The 15,556-nt window shown below is 40.3% G+C and overlaps 1 protein-coding gene across 2 annotated transcripts in view; it reads left to right on the forward strand.

The window, feature by feature from the left end:
• Nucleotides 1-15,556, forward strand: part of LOC149822271 (RNA polymerase sigma factor sigF, chloroplastic-like) — a 63,912-nt gene that overhangs the window by 5,883 nt on the left and 42,473 nt on the right. For both annotated transcript variants that reach the window (XM_089980903.1, XM_089980904.1), the window contains exons 6-8: nt 77-307; nt 1,030-1,170; nt 1,716-1,913. In XM_089980903.1, the coding sequence (XP_089837029.1) occupies nt 77-307; nt 1,030-1,170; nt 1,716-1,913 (570 nt within the window). The remainder of the gene's footprint in view (nt 1-76; nt 308-1,029; nt 1,171-1,715; nt 1,914-15,556) is intronic.

Consider the following 15,556-nt stretch of genomic DNA (forward strand, 5'->3'; position numbering starts at 1 on the left):
TATAGATTGTCATTGGATTTACAGTATAAAAAATGTGGTGCTAAGTTCTGACTTAAGTTGTTCAACCCTATTATAGGATCTTATGAGACTCGAGCAATTGAAACAGCAGCTGCAGTTACAGACTAGTCACGAACCTACATTGGTTGAATGGGCTGATGCTGTTGGCACAAGCTGCCATGTTCTGCAGTTGCGGCTTCATTTGGGGATGAAGAGTAGACATAAAATGATTTATGCGAATCTTCGTTTGGTGGTTTATATTGCAAAAAAATACCAAGGCATGGGAATTAGCTTGCAAGATTTACTTCAGGTATTGTTTGAGATGAGTGTGCTGGATGTGAAATGGACATCCCAAAATTTGGTCTCGTTGTATTCATACTGCAGTTAATTTGAAGACATTGTCCTTAAGGAAATGACAGTTGACTTTGTTCTGATTTGAACAAAATTTCCATAGATGACTAATAACTGAAGAGTTTATATGTTAATATGATATTCGACATGCCTGAAGAAAAAGGGGTAAAAAAGGACTTTTTGAACTATGTTGAATATTAAGTGCAAAAATACAATTTCAAAGCTAGTGTTCTATTTCTTAATTAGTACATAAAAAACCGATTTGCTAATTAGCTACTACAAACAGAAATAATATGTTTGATATATTCTGTAGTGAATCAATTTTTTTTCGCTTCTTTTGATTCTTCATCCCTCTCTCTCTCTCTATATATATATGTATATAATCTGCATGTTTGTCCATGCATCCTTTCTGTGGCATGGATGATATCATTTTTTTTGTTTTGATCATTATTTTCTTGACATGATTGGTTAGTAAAACATTTTGCCTTTTCAGATAAGTTACAGTTAACACTTTATCAGTTTAAAGTTGTTTGTTCCTTCTTATCCCTAAACTTTTTGGGCACGTCATAATTGCTTTCCTATTCCTACTTTTCCCTTTTATGCAGTTGCATTAAATGTTGAAATGCATTTCCTTGTTATTGTTTTGATTGTTTAAATGAAATCAAACTTCTGTTGGCGCAGGAAGGAAGTATGGGTCTTATAAGAAGTTTAGAGAAGTTTAATCCCAAATTTGGTTGTCGATTTTCAACATATGCGTATTGGTGGATACGCCAATCAATTAGAAGGGCTATATTTCAAAATTCAAGAACGATACGGTTACCGGTATAGTCCTTTCTGCACATGCAAAGTTCTCTTTTTGTGACATTCTACATTTGTCTCATTGATGATAAAACTAAATAAAAAACAAGAAGATTTTCCAGCAAGTGGTTAAATAACGGGGACTAATGAAAATAGTCACTCAATGGCATGATTCTTCTTGCTCAAAAGGAAACTATTCTAGCCTTTCCATCATTATTGGTGATGTTGACATCTGAAGGTGTATATATCACCATACTGCTGATTCGGTAAGCACTCATCCAGTTGAATGCCCCTGCCTGCAGTGCATCTGCTGTTTAAACAAGGTCTTCAGTACATTGAAGTGAGCTTTTCTTTTTCATCAAGATGAATCTAAAAACACCTCTGTGGAAAAGAATGTTTTTGAGCATCTGCATTTTTGCATAAATGTTGAGAAAATTTTGATTCTCTCTCTCTCTTTCATCTGGATATGCCTGCATGTTTGTCTACAGTGTGGAGATTGACATGTCCTGTGTTTGGATTCATGGTATTCAGTCATGGTAGTTAAACCAATTTCGTGTTTCTTGTAACAGGAAAATGTATATGGGATCTTAAAACAGATACGAAATGCAAGGAGGCTATGCATTCAAGAGGGATATGTCCCAACAAATGAAGAATTAGCCAAGCGAATTTGTGTGACTGTTGAGAAACTGACTGGGATCTTAGCATTTACAAGAAAACCAATGTCGCTCCAGCAGCCTACATGGATGGATCAAGATATCACCTTTCAGGTTTAGTTTCTCATTGCCTGCATCTATTGCTCAAGGTTTCAAATACTCACCATGGATATGGTTTCATTAAAAGGAAAAATGATTCTTAAACTAGCTACCTATGCAAGTGTAATATCATGTGTTTTTCTATACTATTAAATTCTGAGACTTCATAAAATTTGGCTAAGTGTTTCGTAAAGTCGATAGAAATCTTTGATTTTAGGTGGCATCAATTGAGTTTGGGCATGACCCAGGACCCATTGACAAGACCTAAACGAGTCAATTAAGATTTGGTAAAACATTTTATTTTTGATCTTTAAAATCGAGCAAAATTCGAGTTAAATTCAGGCAAAATTTAGAGGCAAAATCCAGGTAATATATCATTAGATGCATCTCGAAATTCTGAAAACATTGAAATTTTGTTTTTTTAAATTCGAGCTACAGTTGACCCAAAAATCGCATTTTTTCAAAAAATGACCCACCTCGATGTGACCGATTCTGGATTGGATCAGATCCGATTTGATCCGTTTGACCCAAATTAATATGGATCTGGACCCAGTTCAAGGCCCATATTAATTAGGATCTGGTCCAGGTTGAGATCTATATGGATATTGGATTTGGATCTTGGATCTTGGATCTTGGATCTAGATCCACATCCAAATCCAAGTCCAACGAATTTAAAGTTTTAAATTCAATATAAAGGTTTAATTGAGTGAATTTTCGAATTAAAAAGACTTTCAGAGGGGGGAGATACCCTCTGAAACTTTCTGAAAATTTATTATTTAATAAATAATAAATAACAAATAAATTAAATATTAAAAATTAATTAATTCTAAAAAATTATTTTTGGTATGGCAGATTTCTACCTAATATGTAGGGATTTTAGAAGAGCCCACATGTAGTAAAAAGTAAAAACAATAAAGTAATAAATTTGTTAGAAAATGGAAAAGAGGTTAGAGATAGAGTTCTATACTGGTAGAACTCTATCTCCAAGCCAAATGGGTGAGAAACTCGAGAAGGGACGTCACCCTCTCTCTAGAAGACCAAAAACATAAAAATATAAAAAAATAAAAAAAGATATAAAAGGTTCTAACTCGCCTCTCTCTCTAGATTTTGTTTTCTAGAGAGAGAGAGAGAGGGAGAGAGAGAAAAGGAAGAAGGGAAAAGAAAGAAAAGAAAGGAGAAAAAAAAGAGAAAAGAGGAAAAGGAAAGGAGAGAAGAAGAAGAAGAAGAAGAAGAAGAAGAAGAAGAAGAAGAAGAAGAAGAAGAAGAAGAAGAAGAAGAAGATCTCCTTCCTTTTCAATCATCCGATGTATTTTCGGTCTTTTTCCGTGTTCAAACTAAAGTACGGATTTCTCTCTAAGTCTTTACGGGAAAGAATGGGTAAAAATCTGATTTATGTAAGGGTTTGAGGAAGAGGAAAAATCTGGTTGCAAAACAACATAGATTTAGGCATGGGTATTGTCGATTTTATCAGATTTATGTATATATATATAGATCAATTTTCCTACATGCACAAATATGGAAATATATGTAATTATATTTTCAGATTTGTCTATACCCATGATTTTAATTTTTCATGAAAAAAATGTATATAATGAAAGAAGCATGTAAATAGATTTCTTTTCAGTACCACAGTTATGTAGATGGGTACGAGATCTGTCATTACCGAGTATATATATATGACTAGGTTGGTACTCTACCGATTCAAAAAAAAAAGCATTGGTATTTACGTTTGATTTTTTTTTTCTCTTAGCTGAAATACAGAAGTTTGTTTTCTTTGTTCTCACGTGTGTTTTAAAACCATAAAATAAAAATTGTATGGCTTTAAATTTTACGTTGAGTTTAGAACAAACAAGAAGTCTGTTTTTCTTATAGTATCCATATGGAGGTTCACGTCATTAAGCATGTCTTTAGTTTCATTTTACTAACAGTGCATGTTTTGATTGATCAAGCTTTTGAATTCTTGACTGTTTTGACCGATGCGCATATTGGGTTTTGAATTCAATACAACTGCTACGATAGATGTCCAGAAATCTGTATGGCTTTGGGTTCACGCACAGATTTGTTATATTCTGTGAACATGCATGTTGTTTGTTTTTTTTTATTGTGCAAAAGTACAGTTTATCTTTTTACTGCGCTTATGTGTTGTCCCTGCACATCTGAATATGCTGAATGCTGAGCTTTCACGTGTTCACACGGGTAATACCTGGACAGATCTGCCGATTTTCACAGATGTGTAGATCTGGTCCAGATCTACTGAGTTTTAAACGGTTATCAGACTGTGCGTAAAATTGCCATCAAAATATTTTTCTTTACATGCTGAAAATCGTTGGCTGTTGACATATTGGGGTTCCGATTTTCTATTAAAATGAATATGCAGTTTGTCGTTTCCATTAAGGAAACATGTTTAGATTTAAATATATACGCAATTTCTGTTTAAGGAAGCATGTTTGGAGTTAATACATATGCAGTTTTTAAATTTTATCATGTAATTTTTTTTATGTTCAGATCTGTCAAGCGTTACATACATGTACAGTATCGGTTCAGACTTGCTGTATGCACATGCATATCTGAACCGATCTGCTGTGTTCCACGTTGTGGACAGATCTGGTCATTGTGGGCCTATTGATCATGCAAATCAGTTTTCTAGAAAACAAAAATGAGTGGGTGAGATTGAAGCTTGACTTGGCCATTACACTTATATGTGTAAGGCCTGTCCAGATGTTGGCATATTAGTGGTTCGGTTGGCTGTTATGCCGGGAATGGAAGTAACCCCAAAATTGGATTAGGCCACTAATGCCGATTTGATCAAGATTAATGTCTTTATGCCTGGTACATAAATCGACCCCTGTGCGGGTGAAGAACATGCTATTCATGTTTGTTTTCCAGCAATGAGACGAATGTCATTAGGTTGTTCGAGGGTATCCTATGGGCGGGCATCGAAACAACCTTGAAATTTTGATTTTTGATCTATGTTAGCATTATGTCAGAAAAATTTTCTGTATGTTGTCCTAATTAGGCTGAATATTAATTGGTTCTTATTGTTGCCATATGATCTGTTATCATGTTGTTAAACGGGTTATATGAATGTGTTATGTAGGCTGCTGTAGGGCAGGGTAGTGCTGCACACTTATGTGCAAGACTGTCTGCTATCCACTGCTTTGGCTGCATACTTATGCATGAGAAACATGCTGCCAATAGCATGCTAGTGATGTCCTGTGTACGGGGGCAGCATAGCTTTGGCTCGATAGTTATGTTTTGTATCCTGAGCATGCCTGAATTAGCAAAAATATTTATTGTTTATATATGCTCATGAAATTGAATATTATTTTGGTGTAAATATGCATATCATGAACACGTAATTTCTGAAGTTATTTTAATGTTGCATTAACATGATCATGTGTATGTTTAGATGTTATGCATGAGATGAATCATGAAAGAAAAATATGTGTTGGAAGCAAGTATTCATATGCAAATTGTTTTATATGTACATTCTTGTTGTGTATAAATGAATGTGCATTGTGGACATGTTTGAATAATTGCGTGGTTACATGTTCACTAAGGATTTTTGCATAAGATGCATCGATGGTCAGATGTGAATCATTGTAGGTCATGTGGGCCACGAGCATGTGTTGCTCTAAGATTTGTGTATATGCATTGCAAAATTCATTTTGAAATTATTGGCTTTCTGATTTAATTGCACTGTTATTTTGTAACGGGCCAAGGTTCCGTGTTGTTGATTTGCAAAACGATTCTTTTGGTAAAGAATTTGATTAATGTTAAAAAGATAAAAGAGAGAAACAATGTAATTAATGTTTTTCTTCCTGGATGTCTCTTCCACAGTTTGTATGATTTTGTGTGTGTATCGTGTTCCAAAGTTTGTATTGTGCCTCAAATCAAGGAGTTTCAAAAATCTTGAGGAGTTTTCCTAAGGATACAACACTGGTGCTTTTGTGTAAAGAAATCAAATAAATTTTTGGGATTTTCGGTTCAAGGTAGGAGTTTCACTGCGGATTGTTAGAATAGGATTTTTCTGCTGCGTTCTATTCTCGTGCTTGAGGCTTTGATCTGTGCAGAAACCATGGTTTTTGAAAAGGGTTCTGGGTTACGTTTCACCCAGAATTCCTGATTAGATGAATGAGATTAATATTTTTTTTGCCGGGTTATATTACTACATTCTGTTTACCTATATCCTCCTTGTGAAATCGATGGTACCAGGATATGAGTCTATCCTATTGTTGTGAAAGAACATATAGTTGTCAAATCCATTTATACAATTGGTATACAGGGTATTGGTTGAGATTTGAAAAGAAAAAAAAAGGGAAAGAAATCACAGCCATAATTCGATTAGTTGTTTATTTATATCTAATCTGTGCAGGAGGTCTTGGAGTTCTAATTTCAAACTCGTGTTCACACATATTACTCTCTTGTTTCTTTTTTATCTATATATATCAATACGGTGATGAAAATAGGGCTCTGTCTAAATTGTGGTACCCTTTACCGATTTTCAACCTTATGCTTGAACCTTATGTTAGTTGATTTGTTCATAAAGAAAATGAGTTTATTTCCATGTGAAGGGTCTGCATTTTTCTTAAACTGCATATTTTCATAGTTGTTTGGGTTCAATTGCATATTAAAATGCACTGTTTCTTATATTCAAAGTGCATACCTTATGGAATGTTCAAATGCTGGATTAAGTTGCACATTAGCTATGATAAAATGTCCATTGAGTGGCCTATTCCCTAATGATCAGTTTCGTGTTTGATGCATGACGGTTGCCTCATGTAAAATAAATTGATAGGTATAATTGAACGAATTGATGTTCTTAAGGATGGATCCATAGTTAAATATACTTTGTGATGTTATCTCCTGCGTATCATATGGGTTGGGTACCTGATGCGGGTACTTGGACTGTCAACTTGGGTACAAGTTTCTTTAGAAAAAAAAAACAAATATGCATATATCATTTGCATTGTGTGTTGCCCGTTGTAGATTCCAGATTCTTACCTGCTTATGATTAACACGTTTTGCGTGGTTGATATTCAAAGCAATGTTAGCTACATGGGTATTTTGTGAATATGTACCAATATGAAATGTTGGGACATGTTGCAGTTGCACAAGGGGGCATATGTTTAAGGAAAACCATGGATGTAAACTTTTGTATGACATAAGAACGGTGGACTTACTCTCATGAATGGAGTTCTTCCCATGTTTTAGTTGCTGTTAGCATGTTGGATAGGAATGCATGCTTGTTATCATGTTATTGCAAAGTTTGTTTTGGGAAGTGCATACATGATATGAATGTGTGCAACCCTGAAAAAAAAAAAACTCAATTTCTAGATTCGGGTTATGTTCAGGTGTGTGGATGTTAACATATGTTATGAATGAAAAGTCTTGTGCCTACATTTATGCGACATGTTTGATTATCGTGCATTTATGAATCAGTTCCCAAGTACGTGTACACACATGAAATAAATGTGTGTTTGGCATGCACAATCGTGCATAAATGTTCGCATGTACTTATGAATTATGGGCGAATGCATGTGTCTTAAGTGATTATATAAAAGCACTCGCACATGGATGGTGAACACATGCATATGACTGTGGTAACTCATGCACATTGTTAAATTGGTTCGAATGGATGTGCATTTGGAGGCATGCTGACCTCCTTGCATAAATTGCAAGTTATGATTTTTGCATACGATGCATCGATGGTCTAAATGAATCATCATAGGCCTGGAGAGCCTTGAGCTTTGGTTTGCTCTTTCCTTAATTGTTTAAATGCATCACAAAAAAATCATACTTTATATTATTGTTCTATATTGCACTGTTTAATGTGTTTTCACGGGCTAGAGTCTCGTGATGTTTCTCGCAGGGGTTAATGCGAGCTTTTGCCTTGTTATTGCATGTAGAACTGCAAAACTCAATAATTGGCTCTTAATAAAAAGATAATGAATAAGAACAGTGTAATATACGTTCTGGGATATCTCATCTGGAGTATGAGAATCTTAGAGTTTCGGTCTTGGGGAGACTGTGAGGATACAAAGACTCCGTGTGCTGTAATTTTGTCCCCTGAACCCAATATTGAGGTTCTTTCTCCTGGCCACGGTTTTAGGGAGAGTCTGCCACTTTACCCGGGAGTGGTGTGTTAGTCACAGCTGTGAGTCTGTTTTGGTATACCAAGAAAGTGACGCCTGTGGATGCTGTTTTCCCTGGTGTCCCCGACTTTGGATGCTGTTTTCCAAGGTTCCGATGGATGGTGCTGTTTTCTGATATCGGTCGAGGGCTAAGTTTGGAACCCGGTAATAACTTAATTAGGTACTCTTCAACGGAGATGAGTTGAGGTCGTTACAGCAAGTCTGCCCTGAATTGTTTAATTAGACTCATTGCCATTAGTTCATCACTAATGGCAAGTTTTTTCTGTTCTCTTCTCTGTGCAGATTTAAATTGAATATTTGTGTATAATAATGTTCATTATTAACAGTAGAACTTAACGGAAAAAATACCACAAGGTAGGAGACAAAGCTTGGTGAAAGCTTAGGTGTTTTGGATCTGAATATCCCTGTTAGATAAATGGGTCAACTGATCTATGTGGGTGTAAGTGGGAATTGGGGTAATCTAGGCATCTGCAAATAAAAGGGCAAAGGAAACAATTTAGAAGATAAGTAGGGACAAGAACGACACACCTTCAGGCTTATCAAGATCCCAGGGGCATATGCATCCATTTTCTGGGATGGCGCCAAAGGAGGGGAACATTGAGAATGCATATCCCCCTTTGATAGGGGCAACCAACTTGGAGTCCTTTCATTTCCTACTTTTATGCCTCATTTCCTTCTTTTGTGTTTCTTCTTCTATTTAAGTCTTGTATTTTTGTTACTTGGATTTTCATCTCATTAGTAAAGTATTTTGGAGAGGTTCAATTTACCTTTCTTTGGCTTACCACTTGTGGTAGGATTGGCTTCTTCTTAGGAAGAAGATTAATCTCCTTAGGATTCTTGCCTAAGGAGATCTCCCTCTCTCTTTCATGCCTCTCCTTCCTTCTCACACACCATTCTCTCTCTCTCTCTCTCTCTCTCTCTCTCTCTCTTTCTCTCTCTCTCTCTCTCACACACATTTCCCTCTCTACACCATTGCCGCCCCTTGCAAGCCGTGGCCTCCGATTCGAGTGTGCAACCCCCTTCGGGTCTGTATCATTTGGTATTAGAGCAACTTCGCCTTGGGACCTCAGAGACGTTGTTCAACTCTTGCAACAAGGTCCCAAGTCCTTTGCTTATCTGTCCGTTTGATTCAGCTGTCATTAAGGGTGATTTTCACCAACCACGGCTACTTGCATCTGGATCTCCCCTCTGTGCGATCTTAAGAGATCTCTTCTACATCTGCACTTTCGGTAATAGATTCTTCGGTTTCTAGGCTTCTAAAATTTATTTTGAATCGTCTGAATCCATTATTGGGTCACCCAGATTCGATTTTCGAAAGTTAGGCCATCTTTTGCCTATTCTTAGGAAGGATCTGTACAAGTCTATCTGTCTGTCCGGTTTTTAAAAAAAATGTTTCCCTCATTGTGACAGACCTAAAAATCCTCGAAAAATCATCATAAATAGCATTGCTTGTCCCAAACCGAACCCAATTTATAGATCGAAGAAATCATATTTCGTTATGTAGATATTGCCTTTTTACCGAAGCCTGTCAGATCCAACGCCTGGATCCTGACCAGTTCCCGTTTGACTACTTCCGAAAATTCTCTAGGTTTGATCCCAGGTCCAAAAATCCTAAAAATTTAACCACAGGAACATACATTTGTTAGCTTTCAGACTTAATTTACAGATCCCAAAAATTTGTCCGGATCGCTGAGATCTGGTCCGATCTTTGCAATCTATTAGAGCTCAAAAACTAGACTGAACCTGTAATGTCCTGACCTAGTATGAAAATAAATTATTTCTGATATTATAAGAGCCCTTAAAAATTCCAAAAAAATCAGTTTTACCTACCTGAGACCTCTCACCAGACGACCAAACCTAGAACCACTCTTAAACCCTAACCTTGGCCTTTGCACCGCCCAAATTTTTGGACTGGTAGAATTTTGTCCAACAGGTAGACAACCCCTTGGAGTCATGGTGACTCGAGGAGTCTAAGAGCTCATAGACGCGTTATAGACTGAGATGAGTGACAAAATTGAGGCACTAGCCACTATGATATGCGAGTTCATGACCAACCAAGGGGTTGGTACATCCAGGGGGTCCAACCAACACGGACCCAAATTCCCTCACCATCAGTCCGGTCAGACCAATGGGGGAAACCATATGAAGCAACTACGTATCAAGTTTCTCACCTTCACTGGCAAGGATCTAACGAACTGGGTCTTCAAGGTCAAGCATTACTTCCGAGTGATGCAGACCCCAAAAGTGGAGAAGGTATCCATTGCCTCTATCCATCTGGAGGAAGATGTGATACGCTAGTATCATTGGTTCAAAAGGAACCTTGGCATACCAACATGGGAAGCTTTTACACGTGCCTTGGTGATGTGTTTTGGTCCGTCGTCATATGTAAACCACAACGTAACGTTGTCCAAACTCTGGCAAACCGACAACGTGATGAGTACCAAGCTAAGTTCGAAAGGCTCAGCAATCTGGCTGTAGATTGGTCATAGGAAGCTCTCATTGGGACTTTTATCGTGGGCCTTCATTACGAGCTCCAGATCAAGGTGCAGGCCAGCCAACCCACCAACGTCCTTGACTGCTTTCAGCAAGCACGTTTGGTGGTGGAGAAGCAACAAAAGCAAGGGTCCAAAAGCATTTTAGCAGGATTCAAATATAGATCCAAGAACAACTCCAGCTGACTCCCTTCAAAAGCGGATCAGGCTGATCCGAATCAACATCCGATTCAAGTGGATCCAAATCTGTTTTTAAGCCTCCTTTTAATTCTTCTAATGTGAAAGTAAATGTAAAAAAGCTCTTCAATGATGCAATGGTCGAAAGGTGAAAGAAGAATCTATGTTACCATTGTGATGAAACATGGCACCCCGGCCACAAGTGTAAGACCTTGCATATGTATTGCATGTCGGATAGTGAAAACGAAAATGAGGAAGAAGACTAGAACGTGGAATCTCCACCAGTGGAAGTCATGGAAATCTCATTCCATGCACTTACTAGAGTGGATGTACCACAAACTATGGCAGTTCCCCGTTCTCTCAAAGGTGCACAAATAGTGATCCTCATTGACACGGGTAACACACAATTTTTTATGTGCCCAAACTTGTAAGAAAATCAAACATGCCACCACTTCACATGCCCCATTCGATGTGATAGTAGGCAATCAAAGTAAACTCCAGTGCTAGGCCAAGTGTTCGGGGTTGAATGTTAGCATCCAAGGCACCAATTTTCAGATGGATGCCTTTGTCTTACCCATGAAAGGGGCAAATTTAGTCTTGAGAATGCAATGGTTACAGACCCTTGACAAATTGTATGAGACTTCAAGTCCATGAACTTAAAGTTTGACTAGAATAGACGACAGGTTGAGATCACTGCACCTCGATCTACCCAAGAGATCGTGGGGTCCAAGTCCATGATCAGGACCATGCAACAAGGGGGACATGTCTTCCTGTTACACGCCTTGGATGAGGGTTCCAAAGGACCCTTCTCTGACGACTTGGAGCAAATCCTCCATCACTTTGAGGGTGTTTTTGCTGAGCCTTTAGAGCTTCCATCTGAGAGGTCATATGATCATCATTATCCTGATCATTCCAGGGGAACAACTGACAAATGCTAGGCCGTATCAATATGCTCGGGTCCGGAAAGATGGGATAGATGTTATTGTCTGGAGTCATCCAATCGAGCCAATCCTTTCTCCTCTCCAGTCCTGCTGGTCAAGAAGAAAGATGAGACTTGGGGGTTCTGTGTGGATTACAGAGCCCTGAACCAGATCATCATTAAAGACAAATATCCAATCCCAGTGATAGACGAGTTACTGGACAAACTCCATGGAGTGACCTATTTTACTAAATTAGATCTCTGATTTGGATATCATCAAATCTGAATGGCCTTGAAAGACATTCATAAAACGACTTTCCAAACTCATGATGGGTATTACGAGTTCTTGGTCATGCCATTTGGAATCACCAACACCCCAGCTACTATCCATGTAACAACCCGTTAAAAAAAAAAAAATGTTTAGGATTCGGGTCGGATCCGGACCCGGACCCGACCCGGACCCAATGGAGGCACCGCCTCCCTCGTGCCTTTAAAAAGATAAGGCAGGGGGGGGGTTTCAAATACGAAACCCTCCCCCTCGCTGTCTCTTCTCCCTCACCGCCTCCCGACTCTCCCTCGCTCGTCTGCTGCCGCCATTTGCGACCTCTCTCCGCCGCCGCCGCCGACCACCAGGTACGTTCTCCCTCCTCTTCTTCTCCCTTTTTTTTCCGTCTCTCTCTCTCTCTCTCTCTCCCATTCCTCCCCCCCCTCGGTTCTTCGTTGCACAGGGAGGGGAGGGCTGAGCCTCCTCCCTGCTTTCGTACGGCAGGCGAGGGGCGGAGCCCCCTCCCTACTTCCGTACGGCAGGGGAGGGGCTGGGCCCCTCTTCCCTGCTCTCTGCTACGGCAGGGGAGGGGTCGAGCCCTTCCTCCCTGCCCCTTTTTGTTGCGCCAGCAGGGGCCATCGGCCCCTGCCTTTCATTTGCCAGCAGGGGCCCATGGCCCCTGCCTTTCTTTTGCACCAGCAGGGGGCCATCGGCCCCTGCCTTTCATTTGCCAGCAGGGGCCTATGGCCCCTGCCTTTCTTTCGTCAGCAGGGGCATAGGCCCCTGCCTTTTGTTTGCCAGCAGGGGCCTATGGCCCCTGCCTTTCTTTGGTCAGCAGGGGCATAGGCCCCTGCCTTTCATTTGCCAGCAGGGGCCTATGGCCCCTGCCTTTCTTTCGTCAGCAGGTGCATAGGCCCCTGCCTTTTGTTTGCCAGCAGGGGCCTATGGCCCCTGCCTTTCTTTGGTCAGCAGGGGCATAGGCCCCTGCCTTTCGTTTGCCAGCAGGGGCCATCGGCCTTTGCCTTTCTGTGTGCCAGCAGGGGCCATTGGCCCCTGCCTTTCTGTTTGCTAACAGGGGCCATCGGCCCCTGCCTTTTTGTTTGCCAGTAGGGGCCGATCCCCTGCCCCTTTTGTGCGCAAGCCTATACCCTTGGTCGACAGACCCGGGGAATCTTTGGAAGCTACATCGTAATGGGGACAGATTATTACAATTGTTGATCTCCAGCGAGGAATTCCTAGTGAACGTGAGTCATCTGCTCACATTGACTACATCCCTCTTTGGGCGGCAAGGCTCATTTGGCCCTGCCCCATCCTTTTTGGTTTTGAGTCATTTGGGACTGTTGGCCCCAACTCTATGTATTGGAGAAGTTGAGTCTTTGCCTTGCTTTTGCTTTGTCTGGGCTTGCATGTTAATATCGCATATTCGCAGCTACGACGGATCTCATTCGCGCTCCGCGACCCGAGCCGTCAATTGTGTACGTCCGCAGACGTCGGCAAGCTCGTAACCCTCCAAGGTAGGGGAAGATTGTACGAAAGACTTGGATAATTGAATTAAGTTCAATTAAACTAAAAACGATCAATAAAATGAATATATATATATATATATAAATATATATATATATATATATATATATATATATATATATATATATATATATATATATATATATATATTTATACGAGTATGCACTTAACTCAAGGACGCGGTTTCACGATCCTTGCCCTTTACCTTATGTCAGTCTATACTTGCCATCGTGTATCACGTCGAGATCTCGTGTTGCATTCTTGCTTATGGTTTGTATGTGCCGTCACGCATCGTGGCGAGGTTCAGTGTCGCACTTCTGCTTACCGCCTTTACCTTGTCGCCGCGCTTTGCGCCTAGGCTCTTGTTTTTGTATGTATTATTACTGCTTTGCTATTGCAGATGCCGCACAGGTTTTTGCTCTTTGCATATGCCTTAAAGGCATCCTCAGGCATTCACCTCTCTCTCTTGCGACGAGAGTTGAGATGGGAGCTAGCGTTACATCCTCGTCTAAGGAGGGGGATACCTTGCAAGGATCCTGACTCCTTAAGTATGCAGTCCTGCAGACGAGTTGGAGGTTCTGTTGAGAAACATGTATCCCGTCTATCGAGGCCGGTGTCGAGTCATGCGAGGCATGTAGATACCCCGATAGCGGATGAGGTTCTAGAAAATCGCAGGCATAATGTTGGCACAAGGTACTGCTGTTTCAAAGGATATAGTAAAGTTGATAAACTTTACATCCTTGTGAAACACTCCTGTTGAGGCTTCTTTTGAGGAGCTATACCCCCTTCATCCTAGAGTACTTGTAGTCGTGCACGACACGTCTAGTACTGCGATGATCGGATGAGACGGTCGTGCGACCACGAACAGTGCGAAATGCACAATGCTGAAATCACATAAATGGCCTCACATTCGCCTTCACAGGCAAGATGCTTGAGTGGTTTAAAGACTACAACATAGAGTGGGTCGTTAGTTAAGCAACCCCTAACGTACCTGTTCGTTTCAAGTGGTCTGTCAAGGGAGAGGACAGGACGGTACAAACTCCAATGGACAGGTTGTTAACAACCACCCTACGGGCAATGATCCGACCTCCCCAGTCATTGGAGTTAGGGGAAAGGGGCTACAATAGTTAGCTCAAAACTTCTGCAGAAGTTGGATGCATCCGTGGCACTGCCTCCTTCGGGGAATCCTCTCTCGGCTAAAGCCGTCCCTCTGGAGCGGACTCAACTAGCTTTTCGGGTTATTCAAATACATAGAATAACAGACGCCCGAACTAGTCTCAGTTGTTTCTACGTTTTGCCTGCGCGTACCCGCGGGCCAGTAATATCGAAACATAAAGTCTGTTCACACTGGTTGTTGAGTAGTGAGACTCACTTGCACTCGCTTGCACTACTGACTCACTTGGACTCACTTGCACTCGCTTGCACTACTGACTCACTTGGACTCGCTTGCACTCGCTTGCACTATTGACTCGCTTGCACTACTGATTCGCTTGCACTACATACGCGTTTGCACTATTTATCTGCTTGCATTGCTTACCTGTTTAACTGCTTATCTACTTTAAACTGCGTAACCTACTGAATGAAATGTACATAATTCAGTTTCCTTGTAGTCTATCTTGTGCACCTACTAGTTTCTTTAGCGAAACTAACCCAGTCTATGGGTACAGGTGATGAATAGGCACTTCACGGGCGATGGCGCGATGGCAAGATGGTTTCAAGACTCTCTTCTTCCTGCTCTTAGCTCGCGTCCTGATGTTTTTGGGTCTTGTAATGGATTTTCCTTGGGACATCCGAATTTTGTACTTTTGGAACCTTCTTTTAATGAAAGTGCCTTTTTCAAGTAGCATGGGTTGTATGTTTTGGTTCTTCAGCTAACGTGCCCAAAGTGGTCAACTTGCCTTTCTAAAATTAACAAAAGGATGGGCTTCCGCTTATTTCTTAAACCAACTCTGAAATAAAGAGATTCTTTTAGTCTCTTGCCTGTTTTATGAAAGGTTTGAAAGTTGAAATTTTGGGGCGTTACATCTTGGTATCAGAGCTAAGGGAAGTAAGGATTCTTGACCATTGAGCATCCGCATCGCGCTGTGAGTATACCTTTCTTTTTGCTTAGTAGGTGTTTTTTTGCA

Source organism: Nuphar pumila, chromosome 11, assembly GCF_984573655.1.
Source record: "Nuphar pumila chromosome 11, dmNupPumi1.hap1.1, whole genome shotgun sequence".
Lineage (NCBI taxonomy): Eukaryota > Viridiplantae > Streptophyta > Magnoliopsida > Nymphaeales > Nymphaeaceae > Nuphar > Nuphar pumila.